The 20,001-nt window shown below is 35.1% G+C and overlaps 1 protein-coding gene across 1 annotated transcript; it reads right to left on the bottom strand.

Annotated features, from left to right (window-relative positions):
• Nucleotides 1–1,200: 1,200 nt before the first annotated feature.
• Nucleotides 1,201–8,287, bottom strand: LOC111045348 (collagen alpha-2(IV) chain-like). Its single transcript, XM_039441795.1, has 5 exons — nt 8,190–8,287; nt 5,447–5,918; nt 4,074–4,853; nt 2,345–2,432; nt 1,201–1,452 (listed from the first exon to the last, which is right to left on the bottom strand). Exons 1-5 carry the CDS (start codon nt 8,253–8,255, stop codon nt 1,374–1,376), a joined length of 1,485 nt encoding a protein of 494 aa, XP_039297729.1. The 5' UTR covers nt 8,256–8,287; the 3' UTR covers nt 1,201–1,373.
• Nucleotides 8,288–20,001: the final 11,714 nt, after the last annotated feature.

The following is a 20,001-nucleotide window of genomic DNA, read 5'->3' as shown; positions in this document are numbered from 1 at the left end:
TAGTCGTTGTATTAAAACGACTCAATGATTATTTGGTTAAAGCCTCTTCCATCCAGCATTGAAATGCGAACGTTTTCAGATTCGAGAATCGTATAGATACTTAACAATTTATGGTTTTAAATGAGAAAGACTAAGAAATTGTCATAAATCCACATATTTATTGATACTTAGAAAAACCGGTTTCGGTTATTACACCATTGTCAATCTCTGATAAACAAAAAAATAATCTCTGTTTATCAGAGATTGACAATGGTGTAATAACCGAAACCGGTCTTTCTAAGTATCAATAAATCTGTGGTTTTTTGACAATTTCTTAGTCTTTTTCATTTAATATGAATAATTACCACAATATAAACTACTCAACTACACAAAAAGGGAATAATTATTGATGTCTATCGACAACGAGTGTGTCCACTAGTCAAATGCTTCGATAAGATCCAAGCATCTTTTTTAATGAACCGCATTTTATGAAAAGTTTAACCAGTCTTTGATGATTTAATTTTATTTTATTGTAGAAAAGAATTAGATTTTAATCCATTAATATTGAGTAGTTGAGAAGGAAGATAATCGAAAAAATGTGGCGTCTTTTGAAATATTCACTACTGCCCTTGTAGCTTTACTATTTCAGAAAAAAAGTAAAATTCAAGTTTCTTGTACATTACTGTCATATAGTTAAAATCTGTCATGCAATATGGATCACAAAATGTAAGCTACAGATTTATTAGTCCAGTAGTGATATTTCGTGTTTTTTCAAGATATCTTAGGCCCGGTTGCATAAAAGCCTGTTAAAACCATATCATTGAATGCGACGAGAACCAATTATTATAGAATCCTTATCAAAGAATGCCTTCTCGGATTGGTTCTAATGGCATTTAATCATGATTAAAATTTACCATGCTTTTGTGCAACCGGGCCCTAGTTTGTTATCTATAACATAACTCAAAGAATCCTTGCTATTGAATAAATGACCTCAATACACATTGAGTATTTCACTTACCGTAAAATTCGATCTATTTATCAGTAGGGTAATCTAGTATGTTGAAGTAATTTCTTGAAGTTGAAAATAATCTTTCTAAACTGAGTAAAGGATTACAAGAATAAAAGTAATAATTTTTCAAGTAAGCAATTTTAACATTGCTCTGGGTAACTATCAGATTCATGGAATTTTAGAACCTTTTGATATAAGATTATTAACATACCTACATTAGATAGGCACGAGAGAGAGAGGGAGTGAGTGTGTGTGGGTAAATGTAATCGATTCTATACAACTATACATGCTACCCGCTATTATATTTTATGGAATAGATGTGTCTGGTTGAGTGGTTTATTAAAAAATCGCATATTTTATTTAAAAATAAATTTATTTGTTGAGCTCAAATTCCCAACCATGACAGAAGAAGACACTTGGGACGTGGTTTTGGTCTGTAGTAGAGTTGACACCATGAACTGCACCTATACAGTTTGCACAAATATTACAATTCAGTGGACTAGGTAAATGAAAAATGAATTGAGATGATACAAACAGTAGATTTGAGACTATTCTCATGATAGTTCCCAATGTATCAGTATATCATTTAATAAGTAATATCTCTATATTCACTCTCTTGGTAAGGGTTACTTGTCTTTACATAAAAATTACATCAAAGTAATCTTTTCTCAACTTTATTTTATTTCTCACAACATTTTTCAAAATATGTCATTTTCAAATGAGTGAGTGAGATAAATAACGTTAAATAAATAGGCTACTATCACTAAATACTGCCTTTAACTCATTAAATTAACGTTCACAATACTGGGTTCAAAGAACCCTTCTGCACACAACATTATTTGAAGAGTTCTCTACAATTTTTATAATTTATTCATGTAAATTGTGCTTCTTACAAATAAGTTTGTTTCTAGTTTTATGGATTAACATTTTTTAAAGTTACTCATTATTTTACAGTTTAAAGTGATTAGTGAGTGTAAATTTGTATTCAAATAGCTTTTTAAACAATCGTAATTCAAAATTTCTATTCTTAAATGTTTTAATTGGACTCTAATACAAAAGTGAATGGAACATAACCAACCTTTTGGACTTGTGTATAAGTCAAAATTTGGGGAAGGAAAAGTTTTGGGCTGTGCCTGTTGGTCCTTCCCCAATAATATTTATGATTTGTATTTTGTGTATCATTGAACAAATGAATGAATATTTGGTTTACGTATATTATGTTACACTTGTATCTAGACTTATTTGGTTATTTTAGATTATAATTTAATACATGAACTCTTCGAATATATTTTTCACTGATTATTTAATTATACTTCACTGGCAGATTTGAATTGAGTACGGTAGGCCTACACTCACCATGAAGGATAGATGTAGAGAACTGTGGTGGTGGTAGTTGTGTTTGTCTGCGTTGTAGTCGGTAACCGTGTGGTAGTGGTAGTGGCGGCTGAAAATTATTATATTCCTTTTTAGAAAACTATTTTTACTTCTCAACTAACAAAAAATGGAAGATAACATAAGAGTTAACAAAAAAGGGGTTTGGTAATATCGAAATTCCCAAAATCTTTTACAGATAATATTATATTTAGTTTATTCGTTCAAATGGTAATTAAGTGTGCTTGAAATTCGTGAACGATTCGCATAATAAATATTGGGCTACAGTAAAAATAATCTATTAATAAATAATTTATTCATTTATTTATTATTTATTTATATGAAAATTTACATATTAAACTACAATTCAAATAATAAGAGATGTAGTGTAAACACTGATGGTAAAGTGACAATTTTTCATGATTGAATGAATTAAATAATGGTTCATTCATTACATCGGTATAGGTACCGAATTATATTTCTACAGAAAGGACAAATAATTATAATGATTGAGGTCTATTGCTGAATAGATAGGTATGAAACATTGGGTTCATAAAATAAAGGTCATTCTAATTTGAAGATTATTCTATCATCATTTCATCGTCAAGTAGGTATGAAATTGCCACTTTTATAACAGTGTTTACGCTACATCTTTTGTCATTTTCTGACGGCTATTCACAATATGTTGACAATTCTTCGACAAGAAATATGAAGTGGCCTAATAAATATTGTGAAGTGGAAACGATAAAAAAGTACCTTTATAACAAATGAAGAGTTCAAGAATAATTGATATTTTGTAATAAATTTCTCTTATGAAGAGCTGTGATCATCATTATGAATCTGGTTAAGGTTTTCTCCATAATAGGAAATGAGTTGAGCTGTATGATTTTTGAGTAGTAAACCATTTTAACATATTTTATGAATTATTGGATTCCATTGTACTTGATACTGATTGTAAGTATTTTAAACATCGACCTGAAGTTCAAAGGTACCGTTTAGTCCTATGAAACTCACAGACAATCAATTTTTTCTTTCATTCTTTGATCAAAATGTAATGCTTGTTTTTATCATAATTTTCCCAATCTCGTTTTTCTTCATATAATGAGTGATAGTATCAATATGAAATATAATTCTCAATAAAAATAACATTGATGCACAATTCCTCTATTTCTTGAGCTATAGCCAGCCAAATATCTATTGAGCTGAATATTTTAAACAATACTTCAAATTTGTGCTATGATAAATAATTAAAACTGCTTTGAATAATATATGAGATTCTTGAATTGATAAGCCTGAATATCAATTATCGATTTGATTTGTCATAATATGGCCAGTATAATTGTTGGTCAGATTAGCTGAGCCGTCAGTCTGGCCAGCGCTACCTGGTCGTGGGTTCGAGTCCCGCCATGAAATCACCAAATCACTCACGCACTTTCCATTACCCACACACAAGCTGAAAGCTCCTTTGGGCATCATCAGCAATGAAAATGAATTCACTGCACATTCTTGAAAAGGAGGAGAAAATAGAGAAGATATTATCTTGTCTCATGAGTTGAAGGCTTCCACCAAAGAAGTCTCTCCTGGAAGAAGAATGCCAGAATGCTTTGTTTATTGGAGAATACATGCTCTAGAAATTTCACTACTCCAATCCAATGTCAAATTTGAGATGAACGTTAGTGGTTATTTTCAAACATTCAAGTTTCCAATAACTTACTCATGCCTGGCATACCACCAGGAGCTGGTGACCGTATAGGCATACCACCTGGCATTCCTCCTGGCATGCCACCTGGCATTCCTCCTGGCATACCACCTGGCATTCCACCAGGAGCACCAGGCATCCCACCTGGACCTCCAGGTCTGCCTGGAGCACCTGGCATTCCACCAGGGGCACCAGGCATACCACCTGGACCTCCAGGCATTCCACCAGGAGGACCTCCAGGCATTCCACCAGGAGGACCTCCAGGCATTCCACCAGGTGCACCACCAGGAGCACCAGGCATTCCACCTGGACCTCCAGGTCTGCCTGGCATTCCTCCAGGCATTCCACCTGGAGCACCACTCGGCATTCCACCAGGAGGACCTCCAGGCATTCCACCAGGAGGTCCTCCAGGCATTCCACCAGGAGCACTACCAGGCATTCCACCTGGAGCACCAGGCATTCCACCTGGACTGCCAGGTCTGCCTGGCATTCCCCCAGGAGCACCAGGCATTCCACCAGGACCTCCAGGCATTCCACCAGGAGGACCTCCTGGCATTCCACCAGGAGGACCTCCAGGCATTCCACCCGGAGCACCAGGTCTGCCTGGAGCACCTGGCATTCCTCCTGGAGCACCAGGCATTCCACCTGGACCTCCTGGCATTCCACCAGGAGCACCAGGTCTGCCTGGGGCACCAGGCATCCCTCCAGGAGCACCTGGCATTCCACCAGGAGGACCTCCAGGCATTCCTCCTGGGGCACCAGGCATACCACCTGGGGCCCCAGGCATTCCAGGTCCTAGAACAAGATAAAGTTTAGTGTTTGTTCAATATTTTGTTCATGTTTAATAGTTTTAGGGAATATAGCAGAAATAAGATAGTTCAGACAAAAATGTGTCACAGCTCTTATCATAATTGTAATTGTACAGTATGAAACTCAACTTTCTATAGAAGAGTGAATAATTCAAGGACATTTTCTGAAAATAATAATTATATGAAACAATTCCTTTAAATCCATTGAAATATTTAAATGTTTGAGTAGGTAGGCCTACTGAATATTTACTGTTTGTACTGAATACAGTGGATAGTGCTCCTGGGCAAACATAATTATTTCCCATTAAACTGTTCGTGGTAGAGTGGACATTACTGTCCAAAATTCACAACGTCAAGTCAACAAATAGAAAAGTCATTCCAACTTTTCTTGTATTAGTAACTAGTCAGATTCAATAGACTGCGAAGTTTTATCTAATAGGTAGGCCTCTACTAAAGAGTTTTCAACAACTTTAGCCTTAAAAATTATTATTCAGAAACCAGTAGTGATTGCAAAGCCTGTACACTATTTTATCTTTGAAAAAAAATCAGTAGAATATTTTTTTCAAATGTGATACTAACGTGTTGTTGGTGGCATTGTACCAGGGCTTGGCATCCCTGGAGTTGGACTGGGCATTCCAGGCGTCCTAGTTGGCATTGTGGTTGGCATTGAAGGCATGGGTGTCATGGGCTGCTGCTGTGCCACTGTACTGTTGACTATGACAAAACCACCAGTACATCCTTGGCATTGGTAGACCAAGCCACAGCCAGGAAGGCAAGGCATGGACTGCTGTTGCTGTTGACCATACCAAGGAAATGACAGGCCACCCAATGGTCCCAGACCTCCTAGTCCTAAAGGATTGCCTCCTAGGACTGCACCACCTCCTGCTCCCCCTCCTAGTATTGCGCCTCCTCCTGCTGCACCACCTATGATACCTCCTCCTCCCACTCCAAGGATTCCTCCTCCGCCGCCTCCTAGGACTCCTCCCCCTCCACCACCCAGGATGCCGCCACCTCCAAAGTCCAGTCCATTTCCACCCAGCAGCTGACCCAACTGTCAACCATAGAAATAACTTTATCTAATCTCCAGTGGTACTGAGAATCCTCAAAATTACGAATAAACTATTTTCATCCACTTTCGCTATGGTTATGTGATCATCAACAGAGGAAACCCTGAAATCCAACTCAAATAAGAAGTAGTCTACATAAAACAGAGAACAGAGGAGACTCTGTTGAGTATAATTTCATTTAATAATATTCCTTCCATCACAATAAATTCAAGTGTGTTAAGTTCATTTAAATATCTTTTTTTCAATCACGAGAATATTATGGTATAGACTCTTGAAGTTAACTTTTTTTGCCTATTACAATTAGGTATATTGAAATGGGATAGAAATCATCAAGTACCCTTTTTATATTATTTATCAACTCATGAAGTATCTGTTTCCTCAAAGCGCTTGAGGAAGGAGGCATGAGTATAAGCCGGACAAAGACAGAGACAAAAACAGTGGTGTGCTCTGTGATAAGAGAATGAACTGTAAGATGAAGGGTGAAATGTCCAGATCGGTAGTGAGACCAGCTATGTTGTATGGCGCGGAAACCTGGAATGTTTCAAAGAGGCAAGAGAAGAAAATGGAAGAGTGGCTGAGATGAGAATGCTAAGATGAATGTGTGGGGTCACAAGAAGGGATAGGATTCGTAATGAGGTACAGTTGGGGTGGGACCATTGGGTAGGAAGATGGAGGAGGCCAGGATGAGGTAGTTTGTACATGTGCAGAGACGTGAGAAGAACTATGTGGGACGGAGGGGGCAGGATTTGGATCTGGGTGACAGGAGAGGGCGAGGAAGGCCAAGGAAGAGGTGGAGAGACAGTGGAGGCTGATTTGCGGGAGAGGTGATGGGACACGGGGAGGAGATAGACAGGATTTTGTGGAGGAGACGGCTGAATGAGGGAAATTCCGACCCCGTATGATTGAGATAAGGCGTGGTCAAAGAAGAAAAAGAATTTGAAGTATCTGTGTTATTTTAAAGTAAACTAGAAGATTGATCATGATTCAGTTGTGACTATCGATATATGGGCTAAACCTACCTATTGAACTGGGCGTTCAGTAAGATTTATTTGATGAAAAATATATTGTGAATGAAATATAAAATAAAGTATCTAATGAAGCTTTATTGATGGAAAAATTTTTATTGATGGACAATCTTTCAAGCTTCATGATAGGTGAGGTTCATAGTAAGCTTCACACCCAGAAAAATCAAACGAGGTATATTAAAAGGTGTTTCGTTAGATTACTGAAATCATTTTCATGGTAGCAGACCGCAGATTCCTATAACAATCGGCTTGTGGCATAAGGTAGACTATTTTATTATTATTCACCTCAGCAACAAACCTACACATTTATTCCAGGTTAACTGTATCACGATGATATTTTGAAATTCCAGTCACATGTTGATAAAATTATAATATTATTCACAGTACTGGCAGTCCCTTGAATGTGGAATGCATTTTCCAATATGAATTACACTGTAGTCACGCATTGATTTTTAGGGTTGACTGTGAAGAATATAGATCTAGCCTAGTATTCGAAAAAAGAGCTGCATGAAGGATCTGTGTTGGTGTTTGTGAATAAACTGGAAGATAGATTATGTCATCTATCTATTAAGTTCCGTCATCTATCATGATCCAGCATGATTCAATTGATGAGAATATTGGCCTAAGAATATCTTCTTATATGAACTGTAGTTTGTTATTTGTGTTGTATTCTATGGATTTCGTACCTAAAACATTTTCAAAAATTTTGAGAACAACATCATCAATGGTTTGGTGTATTGTACTATTTTATCTTCATAATATAATTATCATACAATGCTTATAATAATTGACAAACTGCTGTCTCATCAAGTTTTATAATATCTGTTATTTATGTGAATAATATTGAATTTAATACACTGAATGAGCATGCTTCTTCTTAAAAAAATATATTTTATACCCTGTTGTGAATTATTAGGTAGATAAGGTTAATATAGTCACTACAATAATAACCAAATACCTGTGGCGATATCTCAGTTAAAGAAATGAAGATATCAATAACAAGCTTTGGTACTTTGAGTGCTTTTAGTTTTTAATTAGTTAGCTACGTGACAATATTTTATAACAATTCTATGTATTTATTTATGATTATTTCAATCATGGTATACACTCATTTAGTTGCTATAAATCATGTTTACATACATACATCGTAATCTATACATCATATACATGATATAAACATGTAGGCTACATCATATACATGATATTCATGCTGAATTAATCCAAACTTACCACATTCTGTGATAGCACTGTTACTAAATTTATTGACACTAATATAAAGAGCTGAATGAGAGACATGTTTCTAATGAGACACTGAACACTAAACTTCGTGAACTGATCAGAATTTCAATATTCGCTTCCTTTTATAATAGCATGCATGTACATTCAACTGATAATGTGCCATCTTTTTGATGAATGCTGCCTGCATAGGCCGGAAATGAGCGCAAATCATCTCTCACCTTTACAATTGAAAATTAGCAGCAAATTATGTGACCCTGTGATCTTGATTTTCAGTAGTTGACAACTGCTAAATGGACTTATATTATTCATGTCCAGCCACAAATCATAACATACACTAGTGCATACACACATGAACAATAATATTGGAGATTTCCATAAGATTGAAAACTTTGAGAATGCGCTGTCAGTGAACATGAAATTATCTTGAATGTGTATTTGAGTAAGGAATAAAATATGCATGCAGTCTTCCAACTAAATAAACTATTGCCTAGCTATTCAATAGTAATAAAGATAGCAATATAAACAGACAAATAATTTATGAAATCATAGTTAAATGATTATTTGATATATTACAAAATAATTCTATCCTATAGCCGATCCACAACAATGGAGTTTATAAATAATAGAACTTAAAAAAGAAAAATTGCATTAGGGAAACTCTGTTTCGGTTGAAAGCCAAACCAATGTACAGTATTGACAACCTAGATGAAACAGCAATTTAGAATGAAGAACTTTCTGAACTTTCTGTTTTACATACATTAATTTCAATTTTACTATAAACCTTGCACTATAAAAAAAATATGTAACTCAGTTCATCCATTGTTAAACCAAGTAGCTCTGAGGTTATGAGAACAGAGTAAACATAATATAGTTCATACACACTATAAGAAATTGGTTTTATACTAGTGCCTGAGGCTTTCTTCTCTTCAGCCTCCTGGTTAGATCTTCATTTTTTAGTAGTTGGCTTGCCTCAGGATTGACATGATGATTGATTCTACAAGAATGTTTGATAGGGTTTTGATAAAAAAGCAGCACAACGACCATTTCCCTCACTAACTCTCTCTCTCTCTATCCAAAAACTTGAATAGTATTTGATTACTTCAGAAATGCGGAAAAATTACCTTGACGAAAATACTTATCTCTGATGAACCCAATAATCTGTGAGACAACTATAGGCTATTGGAGCAACTTTTCATGAAGTACAAAGGTGATCAATCTTATTCTTACAATCTTATTTCTTGCACTATGTATAGGCCTAATTACGATGTAATAATAATAATTTAGTACCGGTATCTGATTATTGGATCTAAAAGATTTGTTTGGATGTTTATTCATGAAAACATGACTTGTTATTTTATCACAATCATGCACTATGAAAGGAAGATTTTTGAACTAGGGTAAGTCGAATGCTGCTTTCGTGAATTGTATGATAGCTCTTCCCTGTCTGGAATTGGTAGTACGGTGAGGTATTTCCACGAGATCAAAAGTATCTATATTGAAAGACAAGGGATTATTGGCCAGGGGAGGAAATGATGATTATTACCGGCACAAAGAAATCTTAGATATTATAATTTCATTGAGATTTTTGTACTTTCTTTGATGAATGGGATGAGAAGGTATGTGTTTTCTTTTTGAGGAAAAGAATCATTGAGGGAGCCTGAAATCAGACAATGATGGGAAAAAGAGAGCCAAGATGAGGGGGATGATTAGATTTCATGCGATAAGATCTCCCCACACATGCAGATTATAGATTAGAATATAAATAAAAAAATTGCCAGGTCTGACAAGACCTATGGAAAACACTGGTTATAATAAACAAAATAACACTTCTATGATAAAAAACTTAGTACAATAACATTATATAATAAAGCATATTTGTGAAAATTCATGCTGGAAATGAAAATGATGGGTGATATGAATGAATTTACAGGGAAGTGGAAAATAGTTAAGGTACAAGTGGAAGAATATTGAAGGCTATGTGAGAGTAAAGATGTAGAATATAGAGGACTATGGATATAAAGGAACCCGAATTTTTGTTGCGGTTCTACCATTCTAGCGAGAGAGAGAGAGAGAGATTGATTGAGTACTTCATTTATGTAGATTACAATATATACTGGCTTATACACTTATATACAATAGCTTACAATACAGCAAAATTATAGATGAATTTACATAATATAGACTAAGAAAATAATTATTGAACTGTATATGATATGAAAAAGCAATTTGCAATATAATAACTATAGATAATAATCATATTGTTATGCATCTACATAAATTGGCGGAGCTTTGGACATATCAATGTGCATTCTTCGGAAAGAATATTAAAAATATCCTCCTCACTAACTCTCTACCAAACGAGAGAGAGAGAAAGAGAGAGAGATTGATTGATTACTTTATTTATGTAGATTTCAATATATATTGGCCTATACACTTATATAGAATAGCTTACAATATAGCAAAATTATAGATGAATTTACATAATATAGACTAAGAAAATAATTATTGAACTGTATATGATACGAAAAAAGCAATTTGTAATAACTAAAGATAATATTGTTATGCATCTACATAAATTGGCGGAGCTTTGGACATATCAATGTCCATTCTTCGGAAAGAATATTAAAAATATCCTTCCCACTAACTCTCTACCAAAACCTTAATTTCATTAGTTCAACTAAGGATTTATTTATAAATGGGAATATTGTAAAAGTTTTAATTAATATGAATATTCAAGAGAAAAAAAAAAAACAGAAAATTAATAAAGTAAAATAATTATATAGGTAGATAAGATCAAATCAATGATTAATAAAATGGAGTAGGCTGGAAGTAGATCAGGGTAATCAACTTTTAGTAATATACAGCAGTATGCAGTGAATATTTAAAATAACATGAGTTTATATTTTATATATATATATATTATATATATATATATATATATAATTTATTCTATAACAGGTTTATAGGTTTGTATTGGTAGAATGGGTGAGGGATGGTTGTCATGTGATCGTTCTAGGGCTGGACAGTTTCAGTCATTTCTTCCAAAAAAATGTTTTTTTAAAGTCAGGATGAAGCTCGCTCGGCTCTCGATGGACCTGATTATAAACAGGAAGTGCATTCCATGCACGACAGGCACTGACTAAAAAGGATTTTGTGAAAATAGTGGTTCGATGGTTGGGTATACAACTTGAAGTACTTTCTCTGGTTCTAGTATGTGAAGCATCTATCCTCCTACCTTCAGAAACAAATTTGAAATCATCTTTGAAATAGTTCGGATTTCTGCATTTCAAGATATCTCTAACAGGCTTGACTATTCGAAAACGTCTTTGATCGGGAAGCTTCAATGTTGAACTGGCAATGTGGGCAGGGGTGATATGTTCATGACGTTGAAGAGAGTAGACGAAACGTAGACAATAATTTTGGCAACGCTGTAGTTTATCATTTAGAGTGACTTGCCTATCGTTGAGAACATAATTACAATACATTAAATGTGGGAATATAAGAGATTGAACCAATAACAATTTAATGTTTCTAGGGAGGATGTCGTGCATTTTCTTCAATGAATGCATCGCTGAAAATACCTTTTAACATGTTTTGTTCACTTGTTCTGACCAGTCAAGAGTATTATTCATAATAATTCCTAAATTTTTCACTGAGCTACAGTAAGGAATGTCATTACCATCTACACTAATTTTGTGGATCGATCCAAGTTCAATATTGTTTATAAGACGAGAATAACCAATAATATGGGTTGTGTTTTGATGGGATTAAGCTTGAGGCCATTTTTCTTTGTCCATTCAAATATCGAATTTATATCTTGATTCATAATTCCAACTGTTTCATCTATTTTTGTTATGGGACAGCAAAAATGAATTTGAAGGTCATCTGCATAAGTATGGAAGCTGGAGAACTTGATAATGGAAGATAGGTCGTTAGCATACAAAGTGAATAGGAGAAGGCCTAAAATTGAACCTTGTGGTACTCCATGCATAACATTCTTCCAATTTGACTTGTTGTCACCAACAGAAACACATTGTTTCCTACCCAAGAGATAGGATTTGAACCAGACTAGGGAGTTGTGACTAAAGCCAAGAATAGCTAACTTATTTAAAAGAGCTTTATTACAACAGTATCAAATGCTTTAGAAAAATGAAATAGGGTGAGGATGGTGCATTTTCTTTGGTCCATAGCTGATCATATATCATCAGTGACACGAAGCAGAGCTGTCTCAGTTGAATGGAATTTCCTAAAGCCTGATTGAAAGTTATGAAGCTTTCTATTGTTGTCTAGAAATTTTACAACTTGAGCATGAATAAGTCTTTCTAGCACTTTGGACAATGCAGGTAGAATACTGATTGGTCTTAAATCCTCAACTTTATTGGGTGATGCAACTTCATTTAGAGGGCGAACCAGAGCAAACTTCCAGTTTTCAGGGAAATTGCCTTCTTCAAGTGACTTGCTGAAAATGTATGTAATGGTTGGTAAAACAGCAAATAACATCTTCCTGATAAATTTAATAGGAATTTCGCCTACACCCATAGCATTACAATGAATAAGTTGAATTGCTTTGAAAGTTTCTTCTTCTGAGATTGGGTGGAAATGAAATTGATCAATAAGTGGTATATCTAAGTTTGTAACCTGCTCTTCATGATCATTGATATGATTACCAATGATAACTTCGTCGCTGTGATCATTAATAGGTGTCTGGAAGAAGGGCCTATGTTAGGTTTTCTGAATTTTACAGAAGAGCGTTTTTAAGTTTTAGCATTGGAAAACAGTGATTTTTCAACATAGGCCCTTTTTCCACTTCACAAGAATTCTCTTCAGCAACGAATATTTCACAACACAGACCCCTATTATGTGATATAATAGTGTAATATATTATATTATCAATCATTATTAATAATATTATTATTCTACATAAAAGGGTTTTTATTCATTCAGAGTGATTTAGCGTCACATTAGAATAACACTTGAAGCCAATAATGTGCCATTATGATATTGGAACGATATGAAAAAACTCTTCATTTTTAGAATAAAATAATAAGATATAGGCTATGTAATAATTTTATTTTTCAGTTTCAATAAAAGCAATGAACAAGTGATAATCGGTTCAATAAAAGTTCAGTTTCAATAAAATGCAATGAACAAGTAATCATCAAGAATAATCAATAAGAGCAAGAATAATCATGAAATCAGAGTTTCAATAAAAGTTCAATAAGAGTTCAGTTTCAATAAAATGCAATGCAATGAACAAGTAATCATCAATAATAATGAATAAGAGTAAGAATAATCATCAAATCAGATTTTCAATAAGAGTTCAGTTTGAATAAAAAGCAATGAACAAGTAATCATCAAGAATAATCAATAAGAGTAAGAATAATAATAATCAAATCAGAGTGATCATTATGATTCTGTCTTTTTCAATCACACGGTAGGCAAATTTTTATAAAAAAGTTTATGTTCTGGATTAACTAGAAATTGCATCATTTTTAGCAGATCTTTTTTCTTCCCCTTCTCTATGGGAATTGGGCTCGAGTAAAGCTGTGGCAAGGTCGATTCCATAGGTAACTCCACATCAGTATTGAAAATGTTGAAAATTTTCCATGGTCGTAATGAATTATGTGATTCTCTAGCACAGACAGAACCAACATCATCCTTACACATTTTGAACCATACATATTTTGTAACTTGGAACTTTTTGCATGTGAGAAAAAGATTTTTGGTTATATTATCTAAATCTTTGAAATTTTCTTGTTCCATTTCTGTTATGGTAAACGGTGACTTTAGATTTGACTCTCCGATCATGTACTTCAAATCTGCTGGAACCATTGGTTTAGATTTTTTTTTGGCGCTCGATTGTTGCAAAGTCACGATCACATGGCAGGAAGCTGTGACCTGTGATCAAAAACTTTTGATGTACCTCAGTAAAGTAGTCCAATCTTATTAAATACATTAATAAACAGAGAATGTTCTTATTGTTGTTTTGTCCAGCACATCTGTCGGACTAGATTATTAGCTCACGCTCCTCTGTTGGTACCAATTTTTGGAAATTTGAAATGACATAATTTAGAATACATGAACCTATCTCCTTTGAGCCCCTTTTCGCGATAACTTGGTGCCAAAGGAACATATTTGCTTGATTGGAGTTCATATTATGAATTGCAAAATTGCAGTTAGAATACTGTCTTTAGTAATAAACATCGGAATGAGTCAACATTGGAGTAAAGAGAACTTGCTGCAAGTCTATACAGAGCGTTGTCAGCTGTTTATACGCACTGTCTGCTTTCATATGATGCAAACTAGATTCTTCTTGTATCTTTTTACGTTCATTATCTGTAGATGCCAAAACAAGTTTTGCGAATAGTTGATCACACAATTTGCAAGTATCTGACCTAGGAGACCCAAATCTTAAATTGAATTCCCGATTAAATATCTTCCTGTAGGCTACAAACTGTATGTAGCTGGTTGATTATATTTTTCTTCGAAAAGCCTATGAATCTTCTTCACTGACAAGTCCATACTTAGATTATTCTTAGTTGACACATTTCGACTGTAATGATTTTCTGTAAGAGGGAAGCTCCTTATGTGCTCCCTTATTAGGTCTCTAATATTGTTATCTACAGCATGGGGTCGATTTAGATGTCTACCTCGTTGATCACGTGGTGTTGTTTCTCCAGCCTTCAGTTTAGCCTGAAGAACTCGAATACGTTTTACACTGATAGAGAAAACATGTAATAAAGTTGCACGGCATACTGGCTTGTTATTACTTCTGAAATCAAAACCTGCTAGTTTGTGAGATGTTGCGACAGTCTTTCCAGGTCTCCTGATTTTCACATCACGAAGATCAATGAACTTCTGAAGGAAAAGTTGTTGTTCATTGTAGCTCAACTGATAAAACCGTTTATGAAGTTCATGAACACTATCAAGTGAAAGATTCCTACAACCTGTCTTTTTACACGATTGATCACAAGCTGTAGCCCTCGTTGGAAGTTTTTTTCTTGCTATTACTTTCCCTTTTCCACTTTTATCAGTATATTCTTGACCAGAATTGCGAAGAAATTTTTGTTTTCTATCCTTCCACTGAGTGACGTTCAATGATCGTTTCTTCCCACTATACAGATTTTCAACATCTCTTTGTGACAAATCCATCTTGAGTTGCTAGTCACAAATTAATCTTTAAACTAAAGCTTCAAACTAATTAAAATACAACATAACCACGCACTAGATCCATCAGTTTGGACTGCAACACAGCACCATAATAAGCCATAACCTAGAACTTTCATCAATGCTGTATCCAGCTGTTGGTGGACTCAAGAAAATAAACATAGGCCGTTCTTCCACTGGACATTTTCAATTCATGCATTGCCCTGAGCTCTGTTGGATACTTTTGTAACTAATATCTCTACAGTCGATAGAAAACATAACAAAAGCCATTATTCCACCAAAAAACAAGATTCATGAAAATTCGAACATAGGCCCTCCTTCCAGACACCCATTCATTGGGGATTCGATTTCTGTTTGCCAAGCCCGAATTCTTTTATTCCCTGCCAAAGTGATTTAGAGTCTTGTCTATTGTTTGTCATGAACGAATTCAAGTACCTAATCTTTGAGTTCCGTAATTCCTGTTTGACTCTATTTCTGAGGCTCCTATACTCTATCAAACTGTCCAAGTCGAATGTCTTTTTAAATTTTCTATGTGCTTTGTCATCCACGGTACTCGTCGTTTTCTATTAATCCTCCTTGTCACATAAGGTGCATGTTTGTCATACAAAGTCAAAGTCCAATTCTCGAAAGTCTTGACCATGTCATCAACTGAGGGTAACGCTTCAATTTGATGCCATGGAGTCTGAGTCACATCAGTTAGAAAGGCGGCTTCATAAAAGTTTTTGAAGTCTCTATATGTGATAATTTTCTGTTCTGGCTCAGGTATCTTATGGGATAGTACACAGTAGATCAAATCATGTCCAGAAACAGCTTGGACTGGGATTTGACCTGTTTGAGCAACCTCGTTGGGATCACTGACAATGAGAAGGTCAATGAGTGTGTCTGATTCATTGGTATGATGAGTTGGATCTAGAGGTAAAATAGTCATGTTTAGTCATTTGAAAATTGTAGTCAGTTGAAAGTGGTCAAAGTTACGATTCAAGTCGGTGTTCATATCCCCCATAACTAGTATACCGTACGGTTATAACAAGGCATAAGAGAAAGCAAGGCATTTTCGAAATCTGTAAAATGACCTATTTTTGGAGGGCGATAACAGATACCAACGAGTAATTTATCAGAACTAGATAAGGATAATTCAAGTAGCATGAACTCTGGTCTAGAACAATACTCCTGTTTAGATGTGATTGAAACTTTTGTTTTGATACCATCTTTCACATAAACTGCTACACCCCCACAAGTTTTTTTTAATCTATCATTTCGGAAGAGATTATATCCAGGTAATGCAACAAGATTCGATGGAATACTAGGCTTCAAAAATGATTCGGAAATTCCAATTATATTGAAGTCCTGAAAACGGAAGATTGCTTTGATTTCATCAATGTGACAGCTGAGGGATTGGACGTTAAGGTGAGCAGCCTTGAAAAGTTTTTTGAAAGAGTGGAGCTTATTTGAAAGAAACAAACCTGTGTCATTATTACTATTATTGAAATAATCATACCTACTTGAGGGCGAGCGTGCTGACGTGTCAGTGAGAGGCATCATGGAAGCAGCAGACCAACCTTGAACTTACCTCAAAACGATACATGACGGGGAAAATGGGGATGAAACTGATAAAACCTAACCTAAATGAAAAAGTCTCTTGATTCGAGTGCATTCTGTATGCCTTGACAGAGAGAGAGAGAGAGAGAGAGAGAGAGAGAGAGAGAGAGAGAGAGAGAGAAAGAGAGAGAGAGAGAGAGAGAGAGAGAGAGGAGAGAGAGAGAGAGAGAGAGAGAGAGTGATTGTTTTCATCAAGGGTGAAGTAAGGACTCTATAGTTTATCTCTACCACACAGCCTAAACAGAGATAGGGTGATTGCTGAGAAAGATATATCAATAGAGATAGATAGATATATAGAAATAAAGAGAGAGGGAGAAAGAGAGAGAGAGAGATTATATTAGATTAGATTTCTTTATTTATGTATGTTACAATATTTACTGGCTTATACACTAATTTACTTACATTAAATGACGGTAATGCAAAAATTATGCAATTAGGATAACGATAATATAATAATGTGATGTAACTTCATAAATCGGCGATGTTTCAACAAATAATTGTCGATTCTCCAAGAAGGATATAAAATATCCTCCCTATTAACACACGACCGGGAGAGATTGATTGATTGAGTACTTTATTTATGTAGATTATTTTTATGTAGGGAGAGAGAGAGAGAGAGAGAGAGAGATAGGGAGAGCATAGAATAGAATAGAATGACTGCCTTTATTTTATACCTGGGAGGGCGAAGTTAGGGCGCAGTCGGCCCTCTCTTACACTTAACCTTCGACCCTCTCTTACACATAACCCTCAACTGAGAGAGAGAGAGAGATTGATTGATTTACTGCCTTCATTAACGAGAGAGAGAGATTGATTGATTTGCTGCCTTTATTAACGAGAGAGAGAGAGTGAGAGAGAGATTGATTGATTAGCATTATTTTATTTAAGAGAGAGGGAGAGAGAGTAGGGGAGAGTGGGAAAGAGTGCGAGAGGGAGAAAGAGATGCAGAAATATGAGAGATCAGAGATCAGTGAGTTTGAGTGAGTTGATCTGTCCACCTTGGACAAATAAGTGTGAACGGAAATTGTACAATGAACTTCGACGCTAAGTTGTCAACCAGGCTCACTTCCGGGAATTTACCAGAATATAAATGCTCCAATCATTAGTTGAAACAATTACCGCATTGTTTTCATGCATTTTGCTGCAAATATACACTTATAAATAGGCTACAATGTGTTGAGTGATTCCCCCTAACCTACACTCATGTGTGTTATTCGAAGGCCAAAAAACATGTCACTTACGGTCAAGCAGTATAATTGCTCTATTTGAAGGTAGCTCTGTATTGTGAATCTGCTGCATGAATAAACTAGGTTTTTATAATAAAATATGCTCTGGAAGAGATCAATGAAACAAAAATCACTTCTTTCGTGAGTCTGCTCCTGAGCCTCGAAGACCTGCCATATAATCATTATATAATATCATAGAGAAACAATAGCATAAGTAGATATCCCATGGTATAGGGAATTTATGTCGCAACTTTTACTGTTATCTCATGCCAATAGTCCACGTAGTTCTTTCCCGTGAAGCTGTGTGACGCTGGTAGTCTCTCATATTGTGCCGTTCATACACTCTCACCCAACCAAAACAGTAAAAATAAACAATAATCGGCTTGATTTAACAGTAAAAGTTGCGACATAAACGCCCTACCATGGGATATCTAGTTTTATGGTCCTCATGCTATTGTTTCTTCTATGATAATATATAGTACAGTATTATAGTATAGTATTCGCTATATAAGTACCCTTTTTCCTCTATGTAGGATACGAGTAGCTATGTATGTCCTGTATATTGTAATAAACACTTATAGAGGAGAGAATTCCCATGATCACATGTCTACATTTTCAATTCCACATGAATGAATGAAATGTGTGTACACAAATTATGTGCATAACATTCAAGTGGTCCAACTCACATACCTCATACATAATACATTATACATAATGTCTAGAAAATCCCGAACCTCTCCAAGGAAATGAGCTGGTTCACCGTCATGCTGAACGAGATGAACAAGTGTCCTTTTACTTTCAGCATGACGGTGCACCAGTTCATTTCCACGGAGTTCGGGATTTTCTAGACAATTATTGCTTTCAACTTCGCTGGATTTACCATGCAGGGTCAATTGCATGGCCAACTCGCTCACCGGATTTAACACCGATGGATTTCTGCCTGTGGAGTTCCACCAAGGATAAGGTTTATGGTCCGCCTCTACCAGACAATCTTAATGATCTCTGAAATCGGATCACATTCGGATCGCTGCGGTTTCACAAGTTACGCCTGATATGTTGGTACGAGTGTGACAAGAAATCGACTATCGGTGGGATGTATGTCGCATTACCAACGATTGTCTCATCGAACCAAAATAGCACCCACACCTTTAAACTTGAAGTGTTTTGTAACAAAATCATACCTTTCTCAATTCTGTAATTTCAATAAATCTCTATGTGCTTTCAAAGTATAAAGTCCTTTTATAATCACTCTGTATAAAAATTACCAGTAATTTTTCAAAAATTGTGTCTATAAAATTGATACACCTTTTATAATCCAGTAGAACCTCATTAGCCTCGAGCCCACAAAAACCTTAGAAGTACCAATTCTATAATGATTCCCTTAGCTGAAGTTTTATATATTATTATAACACATATTAATTAATATGATTTGATTTAATATGATTTTATTTAACTCATATATTATAACACCTTGAAATTCTGCAGAAAATGAGCTCTCACTTATGAAGTAGGTTAGTCTGAATCAGTCTGTAGAAAAGCTGAGAAACTTCAGCCGGTTTTATCAAGACTTGGGAAAATGACACTCTGGTAGTGTTTAAACGATGGTGTGAAATTAAGCTTTTCAATAAATTTACAAGAGAAACTGCCCTTTAAACCTTCTTCGATTAGGCACTACATGGCCAATATTGACAATCGGCTGATGGTGTTAGGCAAATACATAACATTAAAATAATCAATATAAATTATTATGAACTCAAAAATCTATAGATATGATATAAATAATTTTATCCCTATAATTTTCAAATATATGATGA

The sequence above is a fragment of the Nilaparvata lugens genome, chromosome X (assembly GCF_014356525.2).
Source record: "Nilaparvata lugens isolate BPH chromosome X, ASM1435652v1, whole genome shotgun sequence".
Taxonomy (NCBI): Eukaryota; Metazoa; Arthropoda; class Insecta; order Hemiptera; family Delphacidae; genus Nilaparvata; species Nilaparvata lugens.
This window is presented reverse-complemented; position numbering and strand designations above follow the sequence as displayed.